General features: G+C 39.4%; 1 protein-coding gene across 4 annotated transcripts in view; it reads left to right on the top strand.

Annotated features, from left to right (window-relative positions):
• Nucleotides 1-18472, top strand: part of FNDC3B (fibronectin type III domain containing 3B) — a 414553-nt gene that overhangs the window by 311363 nt on the left and 84718 nt on the right. For all 4 annotated transcript variants that reach the window (XM_069560055.1, XM_069560042.1, XM_069560049.1 and 1 more), the window contains 2 exons: nucleotides 6798-6949; nucleotides 11290-11349. In XM_069560055.1, the coding sequence (XP_069416156.1) occupies nucleotides 6798-6949; nucleotides 11290-11349 (212 nt within the window). The remainder of the gene's footprint in view (nucleotides 1-6797; nucleotides 6950-11289; nucleotides 11350-18472) is intronic.

Raw genomic sequence — 18472 nt, 5'->3', positions numbered from 1 at the left:
ACGGACACTGGAGCCATTCTAGAGAGATCCATCAGGCGTGACAACCGGTTAGGTATCAGGTGTCATGGATAGCTGGGCTTTCAGGCTTAGATGCCGCCTTTCAGGAGTTGCTTCCTCTGAGCTGGCTGCCCTGACTTTTGTCATGTCAACTGGGATGCTCTACTCAATGTCTGGGGCCACTGGTTTTTCTTCAGCTTCATTGTGTATATGTGAAATATTGTACTCTGTCTCCTTGTTTTTGTGGCTTTCCCAGTCATCTATGAGTTCCTCTAGAAAAGTTTATGTCTGTGTCCTTTTTGTATCTTCAGTGCCATTCTTAGACATGTGGAATTTGTCTCACAAGCAGGGTATCCAGGAAGACGAGTAAGTGGGAAGTCAAAAGGATCTGGTAGATGAGTGCTGTGGAGAGAGGGCAATGAGATAGCCGTGGGGGAACGTGTGCGAGGGAGTGAGAGGAATGGATGATAGCTTTGTGGATGGGGCAGAGTGTAGGGAGAGATTAGAGAAGGCTTGAGGGCAGAGTCATAACAGGCAGCTGAAAGAACCCGTGAGGGACTCAGAAGTCATAATCAGCGTGAGAAGGCAGTGACAGTTTAGCTGATGTCCCAGTTGTACTCAGACAGCTTCATCTGGTCTGTCACGTGTACACACACACCGTGTTTTTCTTGAGTTATACGTGGTCATTTCTTTACTGCAGATGATGCACTCTATTTCTGAGGCTCATGTGGCTCCAGCAAGATAAAAACAGTATTTATATGCATTGGTCCTTACCCTGATTCAGTGTTTATTAAGTGCTAAAATCTTTCCAGGTTTTACAACAAGGTAGACGGGTTTTTGTGTAAATAGTCATGATGTTCAGTGTACTTATAATCAGATTGTTGTCTGAGAGGTCAAAAAGTCCCAAGTGGGTCTCATTTGGCTAAAATCAAGGTATCAGCTTGGGCTACACTCCTCTCCGGGGCAAATCTGTTTCCTTGCCCCTTCCAGTATCTAGAGGCTACCTGCATTGCTTGCTCACACCCGTTCCATTCTCATACCTCCTTCTCCTGACTCTGACTTTGCTGCCTCCCTCTTTTACCTGCAAAGATACTTGTTACTACCTCAGGCCCACTCAGATAAGCCAGGGTAGTCCCTTCCTCTCACGGTCCTTCACTTAATCACCTCTGCAGTCTCTTTTTACCTTTTAGGTTCCTGGGATTAGAATTCAGACATCTTGAGGGAGGCATGTTCTTCTGTCCACCACACCCAACATTGGTCCCCAGATAAACCTCTGCTGGGTGACAGTCCACCCATCCTTCTGATCCCCATTAATTGTTTATACCATTATTCTCCCTTCCTTCCTCTCCTCTCCCCTCTGTCTGAAGTTCATGTCCATGATTGTATCTTATTCATCTTTGTGCCCCTGGTACCTCGTACTGTCCTTGGCACAGTGTGAGCCCTTAACAAGTATTTGGTAAATAAATGTGTGGCAGACTGCAGTGACTATAGTGAGGCTCTGCCAGGTAAGACAGATGCTGGTAGCCTGGCCAGCTCAGATGAGGCTCAGCCAGCCTGGTGGCATGTGGGGACAGCTGGGAGCCAGGGTGGGAGGCAGCAGCGTGGAGGGGCGGTGGGGGGTCCTGTGAGTTGGGGCCCAACATGGCCATTAGCTGTCTTTGTGACCCTGAGCCGAGGTTTCCTTATCTTTGGGAGGTTGAATAATAAATACCACATTGGATTATCTGAGAAGTAAATTATATGCTATTTATAGAGTCCTTGGAATGGAGTATTTTCCTATAGTTTATAGCATATCATTAGGCAAAGGCGAGACTCCCTGCAACATGCTGAAGTGGGAAGGAGGGCTGTTCACCTTCTAGGAAAAGAAACAGCTGCAGAAAGTTCGGCACACAGTTGTCTAAAGGATTGTTGTTCTTGTTTTTTTCTTGCAGCCGCGTCTGGTAACACTTTCAAATAATACTCATATATTTTTCTTTAAAGTTTTGCAGATGATTTGTTTTAGGTATAGGAGCATTATCGAGGACCTGTAGATTCTAGTCATCTTTCTAGAACTTTGGGCACCCTGAATTAAGCAAGTCATTTATGCTTCAGAAACCCAGATACTATAAAAATCCAAGTACTTATTCATTAAATAAAAGAGGGTACAAATATACTACGTTTTTGTCCCAAGACTGTAACAATTAGGTGTCTTGGGGACTCTACTCATATACCACTGCTATACCAGAGAGATAAGCTAGATACTATTCTAAGTGGTTTAGGAATTAACCTCTGCAGTCCCAGCCAGCTCCAACCTGACATGGTTTAATCTGCTCTGATGTTGATGCTTGATGAATTCTCCCCTGAACTCCTGGACAGTTTGTTTTCAGTATGTAAATAAATGTAACCAGGAATTGAGGTTCTGCATCGTTTCCATCCTCTAATGTTTAGCTTGTAGAAACAATGGATTTGTTGGCTCCAGACATGAGTAAACGGCCTAAGGAGAACAACAGTCCCTACAAGAAACAATCCGCTGGAAGATAAACAGCCATAGATCTGGAGACAGATTCAAGGGTCTTCGCACTTAAGGAATTATAGTAACAGATGATTCTGAAATCCCTAAATTTGAATATCCTTTTTCTTTGAATAATGATCTCTTTGACCTTTTCGTTTTAAATTTTCCTTTGTTTGTATTTTTTGTGATGGTACTTTAGAAGTGAAGCCAGTATTGCTATGGAAATATTTTCTTAACATACTCCCTAAATTGGATCAGCAGGCCTCCCACATAGTTAAATCCAAAGACCAGACCAAATTTAGAAGCTATTAACTTACACAGAAATATCTTTGAACATGGAGTAACAGTGTAGTAACTTTATGAGGGTGAGTGGTGCTTTGGATCCAAATAATGAATATCATTTGCATAAAAGATAGTCTGAAAATTAAGACAGTAAAATTTCACAGAATAAAAATACTAGGATGAACAGGAGATAAAAGGAAAAAGAGAAAGAACACTGAGGATTACATATGAAATAGCTGCAAGATAATGCAATCTTATCATTTGTGAACATGAGTATAAATATATATATGCCTTTAACTAGCAGCTGTTCTCAAGTTGACATCTATATTTAATAAATACATAACAGAAACGATCTCTAATCAGTGTGTAATCATTGAGAAGTAGATAGTGGTTTTTATGAGTCCTTCAGAGATACTTCAAAGTGGTTTAAGTAATTTCTATACAGACTTACAATAGTAACCTTCACAGTAGACTCTTTTATATCTCTAGCGCAGAAACAAATGTCACATTGGGCCTTGTCCCATAATTTTTTAACTCGCAATCACTACTTTTATCATCATTCAAAGGAGATTGACTTCTGTTTATGGTAGAATAGTTAAACATCAGAAAGTCAGTTAGTTTTATGGCTTCTAAACTTTTTTGGATCACTGCCATGACAGTCATTGTGATGATCAGAATAGCCGTGCCCTAGTTCAGTTCAGTGGTCACTGCAGGTGAGGAAGTTTCACCAGAAAGAGAGAGACCCTGAATGAATGAAGGGGAAGCGTCTAAGAATGCTGTCACTCCAAAGTAGGGTTGAACCCAGCCTAATTCTTAGAGTGCTGAATCTCGCATTAAGGTTATCAGCTCCCTGGATGCTTGGAGTAAAGGCCTCTACTGCTGATGATCCCCTTTACATGACATTCTCCTGAAAGGCACCGTGTAATTCGCTGGCATCCAACCTGGGATGGAAGTGAGTTCCAAGTTCTAACAGAGACAAAGCACTCTTTCTCTCAGGATTCTAATGCCTGAAGAAAGGAAACCTGAGACCCAGAAAGGCCCAGTGAAAGGCAGGCCAGGGGGAGCACAGGAGGGACTAGGCCTCACAAGTCTGGTAGTAATCTAGGTGGCAGGCTGCTCAGATCCAGGGAAGAATTCCCAGAAGCTGCCAACCTTTGAAAATGATGCTGAGTTCTCCAAGTGCACTTTCGTTAGGCTGGCCAGTGGGAAGCATGCAGAGGTCTGTGTGCAGATGACAGCTGGCCTTGCTAAGGGAGCCTCGGGAAAAGCTGTGTTATTTTAGTTGATACATCACTGTTCAGTTAAGTAAGCTTAACCAAATCCTAAGGGCTTCCCCGCGTGGCTCAGCAGTAAAGAATCTGCCGGCAATGCAGGAGATATGGGTTCGATCTTCGGATGGAGAAGATCCCCTGGAGTAGGACTCACCCCAGTAGTCTTACTGGGAAAACTCCACAGACAGAGGAGCCTGATGGGCTTCAGTCCATGGGGTTGCAGAGTTGGACACAACTGAGTGACAAAAGGGAAGAAAGTAATTTTTTGTGTTTGATTTACATATATTGTTAAATGATTATCACAATAAGTTCAGCTAATATCCATCATCTCATATACATACAATCTAAAGAAAGAAAAATTTTTTCTTCTTGTGGTAAAAGCTCTTAGGCTTACATTCTTAATAGCTGATGAAAACGGTAGAGTTTAAAGGGATGTGAATTTATGGGTACCTGTTCAGTATCTAAAGTGGTATCATTTGACTGAGCTATTTTAAGATGTAATGTTATTTCACACCACCATTCATAGAGTCAGTATTACTATACTCTGTGCTCTTGGAATTGGGCCATTTATCGTCTTAGCTGAATGTTTCTCAGTACCTCATCAGCATCCTTTAAAGTTATAGCTGAACTCCTCATAGCAAAAATATCTCTTTGTAAGTTAAGAATCAAATATAGTATCCAGTATCTCTAGGTTAGTCATTAATGGTGTGTGAGTAATTCAGCAAATATAGTGGTGTATATGGTAGAAATACTGCCTTAAAATTCAGTCAGGGGAGCAACACACAGAGCAGAGCGTCGTGAAATGAGTGTTACATGTCAGTGCCCGCACGTGTGGTTGGAGCACAGAGGAAACAGCGACAGATCCTGAGCAGAGGGTCAGCCAGCACTGTATAGAAACTTCTCGTGAATTGGCCTCAAGCTGCTGTGGGGCCCTGTGTGCCCGGGGTCTGCCATGAGGCCCCTCATGCATCTCTCTGTCTTCATCAGGCAGAGGTCACATCTTAATCATCTCTGTGTCCATAGCCCCTCACCAAGTAAGGTATGTTAAAGGCAGGAAAACGGGAAAGTCCAGAGCTAAGTCTCAGGGTGTGAGAGGAGATGGCGTGCCGAAGGGGCAGCGGTAGGCAGAGGAGGAGCTCTTAGTCTGGAGTCGAAGCAAGAAGGGTAGAGTTCAGTTCTGTAATAGTCTTTTTGGGATTTTTTAAAAGATGTGTATAATGCTAGCCTGCCATCCACCTTGTTACCTGTATCAGAAACTCAGGCTGTCTTACTCTTATTTTTCATTCAATGTTTACCAAACAACCACTACTCACGGTTGAATATGACTTGGGCCTTCTGCTTAGGGAGTCCCACAGTCCAGTGAGAAAGGTAGGCAAATGCTATAAACATGATTAGCAATGGGTAGAGGTAGCAACAAGGCGCTGTGGAACAGAGACGCGATAGGGTGCTTCAGGGAACGCTACTTGGGGGTAGTGAGCCCTAGGCTTAGGGTCTTGAAGGATGACTAGGAGTTTGACTAAATCATTGGTTAAATATATGATGCTATGTCTATTTGGAATAGAAATGATGTGGAGGGCTCTGCTCAAAATGGAATGAATGATAGACTGTAAAAGGAAATTAGGTATTCATCTCCATATTTATTATTCTTGCTTTTATATTATTTTATATTTTAATACTCTTTATTTAGGTCAGATAGTGACAAAAAATAGAAGAAAAGAACGTAGTTTAGACATCTCCATCCGTAGCCTACTAATCTATGGCTATAAAGTCTTGTATAGACATTAAACTTTAGTATATGTTTTAACTCTTATATTTTTAATATGTTATTTGGAGAGCAACAAAATGAACTTTAGAAGATCAGAACCTTAAAATGCACTGATAGATTTATTTTAAAGAATTAGATTGTGCACTAGATTTTTGGTTTATCCAGAAGCAGACACTGAAACAAAGATTGGAAGGCAAATAGTGTGTGTGGGGAGGTGCCCCAGGAAGCACAGTTAAAGATGAGACTTGAAATTTCAGAGGAGAAGCCAGTTAACTGTTAAGGTAACAGGTTAACTTGTTAAGGAGCATGTTACGGCTGCAGGCAGCTGGGGTCTCAATCCTGCTGAAGATGCCCAGGAGACGGTGTAAGTGCTAGCTCAAGGGAAAAAGTTGGGGCGTTTAAAGTCCCAGACTCCTTTTTTCAAGTGAAGTCTTAAGCGGAGGCCAAAGCAAAAGATACAAGCAGAGCCTAGAGAGGCGGAACATTTCTGCACTTATCTCTGCCAGCTGTCAGCTTGGGCCATGGCTCCATTTCTGCCAACACTCCCAGCCCTACCTGCCCCATGCTCCCGCACCCTGAGGGTTTTCCCAGGAACCTGCAGGACTTCGAGGAGCATGGTTTGGAAGATCTTGGCTTTGCAGGATGATTCGACATCAAGCAAGACTTGGAGTCTGCCAGAAAGTACTATCGTGGAGATTTATCTCGTTCAACTTTTTACCTTTAGAAAAATTCTCAGACAAGACATTATTTTTACTTTATGGAGGGCCTAGTGTGAATTACACCAGACTTGGACATAAGTTTGCATAATAAGGACAGACATTTCAGGAGTCTGGACATCAGAACCTTGACAAGAGAAAACAATGTAGGATGGGTTTATAAATTAAAATCGTATTTTCTCGAGTTAAATCTGAGCCGTTTTTATGTTACTGCTGATGATCACAAAATGTTCTGAGGAGAAGTGTGGTGTGTGACTCTTGTTTTCCTCCCTCAGGTCTCTAATATTCAGGCAAGGACAGTTGTGTTGTCCTGGACGCCCCCTGTTGGACTTTCGTGTGGCCCCCACAGTGGTCTTTCCTTTCCCTACAGTTATGAGGTGGCTTTGTCAGACAAAGGACGAGATGGAAAATACAAGATAATTTACAGGTAATGTGTATTTCCATGTATTTTTTTTCCAGCTGCTAAACTGTGAAATTGGCATTATTAAGGAGAATAAAAAAACAAAGAAAAATTTAATGCCTTTGTAAATTTTCCCTTAAATAGTTCTTTTTAAGAATTAGTGATAATTACAATGTCAAGAGTTAATTTTGTTCAAGTAATTACTAACCAGAAATGGCTTTTATAGAGCCATTTGGTGTTGGTCAGATGGGTCGCTTGGTTATGTTAGTTTGCCAGCATAGGACTAAAGAAGATTTTCCATTAATGCTGGCCGGGCAAAGAGTGAGGGTGCCGTTTATCATGCCCTCCTGTGGTCACCTTTCAGGCCCAGACCTTTTGCTAGTCTACAATGCGGTTTTTTCCAAAATTCTACAATGTGGTTTTGTATTCACCCTATTTCTTATCCTCTATGATAGTTTTCCAGTGTGTAGTGAAGCATTTTATTTGGAGGCTATCTTAAATGGAAGTTTATTAGCACACAGAATAAGAGATTATCCTCTTCCACTTTATGAACTCCCAGATATTAACCATTCACATGATTTATAGCTGTGTTCTAAATGAGATGAAATATTTTTTAGGGTCAAGTGTTTTCTCTTTTGTGATTGCTGGGTCCTGCTCAGATTTGCAGAGCAGGAAATGGAGACAGTCTGTTTGACCTCTCTAAGACTGGCCCCAGGAAGTACTGCGCGGGCCCAGGGTCGTGAGGTCACAAAAGTCCACTTCTTCCACTACCAGACAGACTGCTTTTCTCTCCTGTTTCCCTGCTACAGACCTTGCAGCCCCCCCCGCCGCGCCCCGCCCCCCCCCCAGCCCCGTTCCTTATTATTAAGTTGCTCTGGGGATTTGTCTCCTTCTAGACAAAGAAAAGGGGGCAAGAGAGAGGGAAGGCAGCCCCTCAGTCACTCTCTCCTCTGACTGCCCATAGAGCTCTGTCATCTCTTCCTGGACTCCTGCAAGAGTCTCTTCAGGCCCCTCCAGCATCCGCTCTGGCAAGCTGTCCTCCCATCCAGCCTCCACCCTGCAGAAACAGAAATCAGCCCGAGTCACTGCCCTGTGAAAGAACTCTGTAGTGCTTTTTCAGTGTCCTCAGAATGTAGTCCTAACCCCTTAACTCTATTGGGTACTGTTTTGAAAAGTCGGAATTGGTAGCGACCTTCACAAAATAAAGAGCGCCATTTGCCCCAGCCTGCCAGGAAACAGATTCTATCAACGCATGATGGTCGTTGGTGGCAGGACCTAGAGTCCCAGGTGCCCATAAGTGAGAAATTAGGAAGCTTGGGAATGAAGTGAATGGAAACATTCCTGTCTTCCTTGAGAAACCAGCAGCTGCAACTCACCTGAAATAGGTTGTTGCATAAGGGTTTATAGGTCTGGATTTGTGAACTCCTTGTTTTTTGTTTTTTTTTTAAAGGAAATGCTGAAAATCTTAGTTGATTTGTAAACGTTCCTAATTTTACACTATTAATTATTGAGCAAATTTGAAAAACTTTAAAGATAAAAGTCAAGCAAACAACCGAGCTGTAGGCAAGGTGTAGACATTGGCCTTCAGTTTGCAACTTTTAAAAAGCATTTTATTTGAATAATTTTCAAATTTACAAAATAAAAGAATAAAGAGATAAAGGAATATGTGCATATCCTTTACCCAGATTCACCTGTTACTAGCTTTTTACTCTATTTGCTTTACTATTTGATTTTCTCTCCTGCCTTTTCTCTCTAAATCTGTTTTTTCCTATTAGTTTTAAATATCATGGTCCTTTATTGCTAAATACTGCAGTGTGTTTCCTAAAATATTTTCTTAAATAGCTATAATGCAGTTACCAACTTCATGACTTTACATCAATACCATATTTTTATCCAATCCATCATCTACATTCCCATTTTGTCGGTTGGTTAAATAATGTCTGGTAGCATTTTTCTTCCCCTCTAAGACAAGATCCATTCTAGGGTCAAATATAGTGGTTAGTTGTCATGTCTCAGTAACCTTCTTTAATTTGGAACACTTCTACCATATTTCATTGTCTTTTATTACCCTTTTTAAAAAAAATCATCTGTTTTAATAAAGAAAATTGACACATATACATGCTTTTTCAAAAACAAATATGTTAAACCTAGCCGAGCAAGAGGTTTAAAATATTTTTTAAATTATGGTTAAATTTTGAACATACAGAAAAGCAGAAAAAGTAATACAGTGAACTCCAGGTAATCATCACTCAGATTTAACAAATTTTTAAGACTTTGCCACATTTGACTCATGTCCCCTTTATCTTTATTATTGTTATTATGATTGAAGAATTTGGTAGCTCACAGATAACATGTCAAATTTATTCCTGCATAGTTCAATATAAAGATAGACATTTTTTACATAACTTCAGTGCTTTTCTGGTGGCTCAGACGGTAAAGAATATGCCTGTGTTGCAGGAGACCCGGGTTCAGTCCTTGGGTTAGGAGGACCCCCTGGAGAAGGAAATGGCTACCTACTCCAGTATTCTTTCCTGGAGAATTCCGTGGACAGAGGAGCCTGGAGGGCTACACTCCATGGGGTCACAAAGAGTCAAACCCAACTGAGTAACACGCAGTCTCATTAATGTCTAGAAAAGCTAGCAATAATGCTTGGCATCATTTAATACTTAGACCATGTTCAAATTTCCCCAACTGTCTCAAAAATATGTTTTAATGTTGATTTCTTCCCCTTGGAATCCAAACGGAGTTTACTTACTGCTTGGGATTATTAGGTCTCATAAATCCATTTTAATCCAGAATAGTGTCCTCATCCTTTTTCTTTTCTGTAAAGTTTTATATTTTAAAATGTATTTTTATATATAAATATTCTTAAGTTTAAAATTTAACTTTAAAATTTTTAATTAATGTGTAGTTGATCTATGATATTGGTTTCAGGTGTATCTCCCATACTTTTTAAAAATTCTTGACCAGCTGCAAAGAGTGGATCACTTTTTTTTTTTTAACCACTCTGAATTTTGTTTAATCTTCCTTTCCTGTATTTCGTATTAATTTATCGTTAGCTCTAGAGCTTGGTCAGATGCAACCTTTTAACATTTGTGGGAGGTTTTCTTCAGGGTGGTTCTATGTCCTTCCTTTTCCAGCACACTGGGAAGCACTGGAGCTTGCTGGCCTCACTGTGATTAAATCATGTTTAGAAACAGCCCATTGATTTTTTTTTTTAATTTTTATTTTTACTTTTTTTTGCTTTACAATACTGTATTGGTTTATTTTGCTTTACAATACTGTATTGATTTTTTTTTAACTCACTTATTTACCTCTTTGAAATATAGCTTGCATACAGTATTACATTAGTCTCAGGTATACTACATAGTGATTCAAAATTTTTATAGATGATGCTCCATTTTAAGTTATTATGGAGTACTCGCTATGTTTCCTGTGCTATATGAGATGTCCTTGTGGCTTATTTCCTTACCCCCATCTTGCCCTTCCTCACTTTGCTCTCCCCACTGGTAACCCCTAGTTTGTTCTCTATATCTGTGAGCCTGTTTCTATTTCCTTATATTCATTTGTTTGATTTTTTTAGATTCCACATATAAGTAATAACATACAGTATTTTTGTCTGACTTATTTTATCAAGCATAATACCCTCCAGGTTCCATCCATGTTGTTACAAATGGCAGAATTTCATTCTTATTTGTGGTTGAGCAGACACTGACATTTTTGAAGAACACAGTTATGCCCCTACACACCCCTCTTACCTTTAAAAAAAAATTTAATGGGAACATTCCATATTTTATGTTAGTTGTTTCCTCATGATTAAGTCAAGGTTCATTTGCAGTTTCTGATCAAATAAGTGGTTTTATTTTGTGTAAGAGAATTATTTATTGGAGTGTATCTATAAGAGAGCTGTTTATTAGTATTGATATGTGAGGGAAACAGATTTCTTGAAGAAAGCTGAGAAGTTGAAATGGTTGGGGTTCTCTCCAGGGTGAGTCTGAGAGTCACCTTCAGTTGACAGTTGGTACTGTTCTGTACACATTTATCTGTGTATCTGTCTATTCAGTTTGCTTGCTTCTTCACTTACTTTTATGTAGTAACTTTGAAGAAGTGATAAGATATTTTGGAATTTTATTCATAAGTTAACCTTACCATTTTCCAGATCCTGAATGACATGATTTAAAGGAATCTAATTTGCTAGTCCAGAAAAAATGATAATGCCAAATAGGAAAGTTTATTTCTCATTTATGGTGGAAGTAGACATAATAATTCTTGAATTGTTGTTTGTACATGACTATGAGACCCAAATCCAAAACCTATTTTATTTTTGAAACTGGTGTTGTTGACTAATACATGATTTTTCTTTGCAGTGGAGAAGAATTAGAATGTAACCTGAAAGATCTTAGGCCAGCAACCGATTATCATGTGAGGTGAGTATTTGGCACTTCGGATTGCTAAAATAAATGGTATGCTCCTTTTTAAAAGTATTTGGTTAACAGCTCTTGCCTAGCTAAGTTTTAGCACCTTTGCTCATTGACCATTCCTCAGTGTCCTACACTTTCTGGCATCAAGATTGGGAGTCCACAGAAGTGCTTCTGGTCATAGAAAAGTAGATGATACCCTGAACAGAATTTTAAAATTATTTTTATAAAGTAACTTTTATTTCACATATTCTTCTAAGATCTATTGAAACATGTGGCTTAATGTATGATATTTTCTTTCTATAAAGCAAATAAAATTTTTTACCATATCAGTTATTTCATTATAGACCTTCCATGCAAACCATATGTTCAGCACGAATGACTAAATAAAGTCCTTCCCATGTTTCAAGTTTGGACCATAAAAGGCAATAGGTTTTGAATTTGAAGTCTAGTAATGCAAATATCAAAGTTATCTCTAACAAGAGCTAATGCAGTTTGCCAAAGCAACTCACATAGTTTGATTTGTAGTCTGAAAGCTCTTCTGTGATTTTTTTGCAATCTCTTCCACGACTGCTCTGGAAGGCAGGGCCTACTAATTTTAGGAAGAAACCCAGCCAACCACTGACCTGCAAAGAGAAAAGTATCAGAGCTCATCTGATTATCCAAAGATATATCAATTTGCAAATAGGCAGATTTCTTAATCTGAATGTGATCCGTAATATCTTTTAAGTTTTAATTAAAACTTTCATTTTATATAATTTTTAATTTATCCAGAAATTCTTATTTTATCCAATAGGGTAAACAACAACAAATTCTCTCTCCTTCCTTCAATTGTACATGTGTATATCAAAATTATGTAATAAAAAATTGGCAGCATCCTTTGTTATACTTTACAATGGTTAGTTCACACAACATGCTCCATTGTGGTGGTGTAGAGGCAACATAGCCTAATAGGAAGAGCATTATGTTAATTATCAGTAAGCTTGAATTCTAGTCTGGTTCTACCATGAATTGACTATTTCAACTTTGGTCAATCACAGAGAATCCATGCCAAAATTTTCTCGGTAACGAAAGTAGGGCAAGTTGGGGTGTGTTCAGGTAGTAATATCTTATTAGCTGCATAAGTGTTTAAAGCTATGTTTAAAGCGATACATAAAAGAGCTGGTTTTTACATTCAGTCATAAAGTGTACATCTGCTTAGCTACCGCACTGTTTAGATGAACTCTATGGCAACCATCTTTTCCCTTTTGAATCAGAACTTTTGGATTTTGAGTCAGTTAACTTTAGCCTAAACATACTGAACTTTTCACACCATCTACAAACAAAAAGATTTGTGTAGCTTGTGAAGCAGAGATGATAATAGTTTAACCATTCTTTCAAATGGTGGATTTAACAACAAAAAGTAACAGGAAATGCAGCACCATATAGGGATTCATGTAAATGTTTTCCATGAGACATTGTTACCACGTGTTTCTTTTTTTCTCTGTCTTTTAATGTTCACTGCCATTGTTTTACTGAAGGTTTACTTTATTAATTTTCTGCTCATCCATGAGCTGATGACATCTTTTTTTAAAAGATTTAAATGTCACAGTCTGCCCTTTATTTACTATCCTGTCTCTTATTTCCCTTAGTCTTTTTTAAACCCCTCTTACCAGAGGGTGAATTTTAGAGTTTACTTGCACATGAATTCTTCTTACATGTCTTTTGAACACCTTCAACTTCCGGGCAGATAAAAGGAGTAATTAATGGAATCCCCCAAAGAAATAGGAACATGGGGTGGTTACCTCCTACGGGCCTGGGACCCAGACTTCCTCCTGACATATCAAGGATCCCACCTTCACTACGTATTTGACATACGTGACACCACACGTACACAGCCTAAGGCACCACCAGCTATTATTTGGCCTAGCTCTCTACTGGCCAGAGAGATGGAGAATTCTCCCTCTCTTTGGTCATAATCTCTTCCAGAATTTTAAAAATATTCTTTACTAAGAAAAGTATATACAGTCCAAATTGTAGTCACTTTGATCTGGCTATGTAGACCATTCCTTCTTTTTCTTTATACTGTACAGCCTTTCATTTTTCAAACTAGAGAAGACTCTCAACCCCGGCTTAGAGTCAGTTTCCTCCACCCTGGATTGTTTTCAGAGGCAGCTTGATGACACTGTAGACAGAGCTTCGAATATGGAGTTAAAGGCTCAGTCACTTGCTGTAGGTGTGTGATTAGGCAAGCCATGTAAACTTCAGTGACCGTGTTTTCTCATTCATAAAATGAGGATAATGATATCAGCCTCAGAAAGATGGTGTAAGAGCAAATGATATATATGTGCAAATCTATTATAAACCTGTAACATGTATAGATGTTGTTTTTGTTTGTTTTATTGTTCCAAAGTTGTTCTAAAAATAAAAAGGACCTTCGTGATGCAGGTTCTTTGAACCTATGTATAGTTTGACCATACCACTCACTATTTTATTGAGATAAAGATGTATCATAATTGTTGCTGAAAAAAAGGAACAAAATCTCTTTTTATGATGCAATATTAACATTCTCAGAATCTTGGTTCCAAAAATGTATGTTTTTATCAACACGGTGGCCTCGAATATAATTTTAAATTTAATAGTCACCTATAAGGCCTCAAAGGCTGTGTGGAAACATTTCCTCACTTTTGCACAACAGAAACTCCAAGAGAATTCCGTTACTATATAGCTGCAAAATGAGCCGTTATATTCGTTGCCATTTTTATTTATTTGTACATTACCAATTTAGATAGTGTTGCCTTGGAGGAAGTGTGGCGAGCTGATGATGAAAACAAGGATGCTTCTTTTAGCAGCACCAAGCCAACTGTATTCCTCTTCCAGTTCTTAGTAGTAAACATTTTGACAAGGGCCGGCAGAAATCTCTGTCCAGATAACTCTTCCATAGAGTGACGAGTTTCTTTCTCGGGTACTGACGTCTCACCTGGGGCTCCTTTCTTTGTTGCTTCTGATTTTGCTACTCTGATCCCATCCCCTTCACACTGATTGCTTGTTATCTCTATGAGTTCTTTTCCAACTTTTTCCTCCCTCCTGTTAGTGAATATTGTCTGAGTTCATCAGCCAGATACACAACCATTTTTTAAAGTGGCTGTCATGGCTCAGTGGAGCAATGGATAGCACATTGGACTTCTAGAGTAGCAGTCTCTCGGTCATGGAGCTCTGTCATTGAGCTGTCTGGGGCTTGGCATCGTCTCCAGGCAAGAGTCGCTCTTGACTTCTAGTTGCCGTCACCTCACTGTTATTGGGAATAATTTATTAAGAGACCAGTGGCATCTTTGAGACTGTGCTATAGATCATGTGTCTGTGGCTGTTTAGACTGGCACTTGCCATGCCCTCCATGCCAAATTCCATGTTGAAAATTGTATCCTGAGACATTCCAGGCTTTAAAGATTTTTTCCCTCAGTTTTTGCTTTTTATTTTTGTGTCATTACTCCACATATTCAACCACCTTTTTTTTCTCCTAGTGATTGAAGAAAGTAATTCCTCAACAATTCCTCTATTATGTTGATTTAAAAAATCTAGGTGCTGAGTCCTGAGTTATTTTTATTAAAGTCATCACTTTAATTACCCAGTTCTTGCACAAATTGCTTCTTTTGGTTTAAAAGGAGTCAATTTGTTATTGGCAAAGTGTATTTATTCAGTGCTTCCATAAAAGGCATTGTGTTATGCATTGTACAACACCACCAATGCAAAATTTCCAGTGTGTGTGTATGTATGTTGAGGAAGAAAAAGTAATAAGAAAAATCTAGTACATATATACACATAAATAAGTCACATTCTACTTTATAATACTTATGCATAAGTATGTAACTTTTATAATCAAAAACATTTATATAATCATTTGTTTACACATATACAAAGAAAAGTATATTCCTCTTTTAATTGGTAGTTTTATAATTAATACTGACATTGAAGCAATCATTTTACTGTGGGAGTCAAGAATTTACATTTTTATAAATGATAGGATAATCAAAAATTTGAGTGATGAATTGATAGCAATTTCATGACAAAATATGAAGCTATTTTCCAGTCACTGGCATAAACAATTTGGCAAAGAAGTTGCCCAGAGATGATATCATGTAATAACATTTCCCAGAAAAATTATGTGATGAAACGTTTCCAAAAATATGGGCTTGACTAGCTCAGAGTAGGGTTATGAAATAGGTGTTATTGACTAGAAATTGTGGCTCCTAGTATGTTACAGATGTGCTGGAGGAAGTTGGAGGCAAATTTCTGAAATTCTTGGAGCACCTGTTTCATAAGCACTTAGTTAGTATTTAAACCGAAACAAATGTAAAAACCCAGCACAAGATTAATTAGAAAAGTGTCCTCCTGTCTGCTAGTATAAATGCTCAAAGAACTGAATTGTTTGCTGATATATTTAACCTAGGACTTTGGTCCACCTCTACAGATCCTCCTATCACATGGTGATTAGTAGACAAAACACACCATCATGTGAGAAACATTACTGCAGCATTCTTGAAAATGTAATGCCATTTCCAGAGACTTTTCTGTGAAAGTTGCTGGTAAAAATGGAGCTGGTAATTATTGCAATTAGTTGCTATCTGTTCATTAAACCATTTGAATTGACAGACGTAATCATAAGGCACTTAGATAACCATGTCAAGTTTTAGATCCTGTGTGCAGCACATTTATAAAATGCCACATAAAATGAGTCTTGTTTCCTTTGCAGACAGATTTTTATCAGTGCAGAGCATTGACTCCTCATTTAGACAAACCGTGGTATTCTCTGAGTTTTAGACAATGGGAATAACTCCTGGTGGCCCACACAACTGTGCGTCAACTTCCTCAGGTTTTCACTTGTGCCATCAGGCCCCTTCATTCTGCTGTCGTTCTCCCAGGCTGGCTGTCAGGAGCCTCCTTTATTCGTGTTTCGCTAGCCTGAGTATGGATTTGTGACGCCAAGAATCTCATTAAAAATAGAGAGTGAACTTAGGACTGAGTCCAGGTCTTCCCATATAACTACCTGTGGTCTGCCAGTTCTTGGCAGGCCCGCCCCCTCCCTCCTTTCCCCTGCTGTGTTACCCACGTGCAGTGCTGGTGCTGAATGTGTTTGTGGATTTTCAGGACTCAGTCTCCCTGAGTATAGTCTGAACTCATAAGCAGATGCCTACTGACCACAGCGTGAGATATCTTCTGGTAATGAAAGTGGGTAAAAGGCAGCTAAAAAGCCACCTCAGGGCCAGGTAGACAGTAGGGAGTGATAGGGAACTGAACAGCGCCTGCCCCATCTATAGAGGAGCTGCTCTCAGTTTCATTTAATTTCTATCATTTTGGACTTTGGTCCAGTGGTTAAGAATCTGCCTGCCATTGCAGGGGACATGGGTTTGATCCTTGGTCTGGGAAGATCCCACATGCTGCAGGGCAACTAAGCCCGTGGGCCACAGCTACTGAGCCTGGGTTCTAGGGGCCTCGAATTACAACTTATGGGGTCCACATACCGCAGCCACTGAAACCCGTGCACCCTAGAGCCTGTGTTACAAGAAGCCCCCCAGTGAGGAGCCGGTGTACCACAACCAGAGAGTAGCTCCCCCTTGCTGCAGCTAGAGAAAGCCCATGCATAGCAACCAAGACCCAGCACAGCCATAAATCAATCAATCAAAATAATTCAGTGTCTGCAGCTCAGTGTTGCTACAACTTATACTTTTCAAGAGAAGCCAGGGATTCATTTTTTAAAATGAGACCTCCATTTTTTCAAACATGGGCTTAATTTTTGACTTTTTATTTCTGAAGATTTCAGTAGTCAAAAGTGGACAGTAATTTAATGAACTCTCATAAGCCCATCACCCAACTTTTTATTTCCTTGGTGCCTTCACCAGCCCACTCCGCCAACAGTTATTTTGAAGTAAAGTCCAGACATACTATTTCACCTGTGAACCACATTACCATCATCACACACCCCATGCCCATCCAACATAAACAAAAATTGTAAATTCCTTAATGTCTTTAAAGTCCAGAGACTGTTCCCATTTCCTCAACTGTCCTAAAAATGAAGGTTTTGTTTCTTCAGTTTGTTATAATTGGAATTCAGACATGGTCTGCATATTATGTTTGGCTGATAGCTGTTAAATTTCTCTTCAGCTATAGATTTTCCCTCCATCCTTTTTTCTCTTCTTGCAATTATTTGTTGAAATAATAAATAAAATTCTGTCTGTAGAATTTTCCACATTGTGAATTAGGCTGATTGCATCCCTGTAGTGTTGCTGAATGGTGTTCTCTCCACATTTCCTATAAAGCAGTGCTTAAATAGATACAGGTTCTGTTTTTCTGGCAGAGATTTTGTAGGTAGTGGCATGATCTCTCCTTAGGAGTGCGTGATGTCTGCTCATCTCTTCTGGTAGTCATTGCCAATGTCCTTTAATTCATAGGTAGAGGTAATATTTTAATACTGTCTTTCTTCCCTCCCCCCGCACATATTTTGGGCCAAATAAAACCCATGAGTGATAAGCGGGAGAATTCAACTGATCTATTAAAGTTCAAGCTGGAACCCTGCCCATGTCTGGAACATTCTGTGATTCATTTTAAGCAACTTACTCCCAACAAGCCTGTCCTGATGCACGGAAATGATCCTGCCAAATCTGCCATTCCATTTTCTATTATCATTTGCCTACTTACAGTGAATGCAGAAAGGGGCATTTCTTTCATCAGGTTGGGTGAGCCTAACGATAAAGCATCTTTTGTTTGGATCACGTGTCGTGGTATGCTCCCCTAAGACAAACAAGTCAAATAGCCAGCAAATATATGTTTTACCTTTTAGAATGGAAGGGAGGCATGTCTGTTAGTCCTTTTGACTTGTATGGCCTTTGTAAAATTTTTGTGGTGGACTTTGAGGAGAAAGGATTTTTAAAATCTTATACCTAGGTAGGTCCTATTTTCCATAATGTTATCTTTAGCTGTTTATTCATTGAGCAGAGTGAGGGGAAGCGGATTGTGGGTGTTTAGAAAAACATAATTGCAGGATGAGTCAGGACATTGGGGAATACAGGATAGCAGTTAGATCTCCATGACTGAGTACAGTTGATCCAGCTTTCCAGCTGTGGAGCTTTGGGAAGTTTACTTCACTTCTCCAGACTGA

Source organism: Ovis canadensis, chromosome 1 (assembly GCF_042477335.2).
Source record: "Ovis canadensis isolate MfBH-ARS-UI-01 breed Bighorn chromosome 1, ARS-UI_OviCan_v2, whole genome shotgun sequence".
Lineage (NCBI taxonomy): Eukaryota > Metazoa > Chordata > Mammalia > Artiodactyla > Bovidae > Ovis > Ovis canadensis.
Note: the sequence above shows the minus strand (reverse complement) of the source record. Positions and strands in the feature narration are given on the sequence as shown.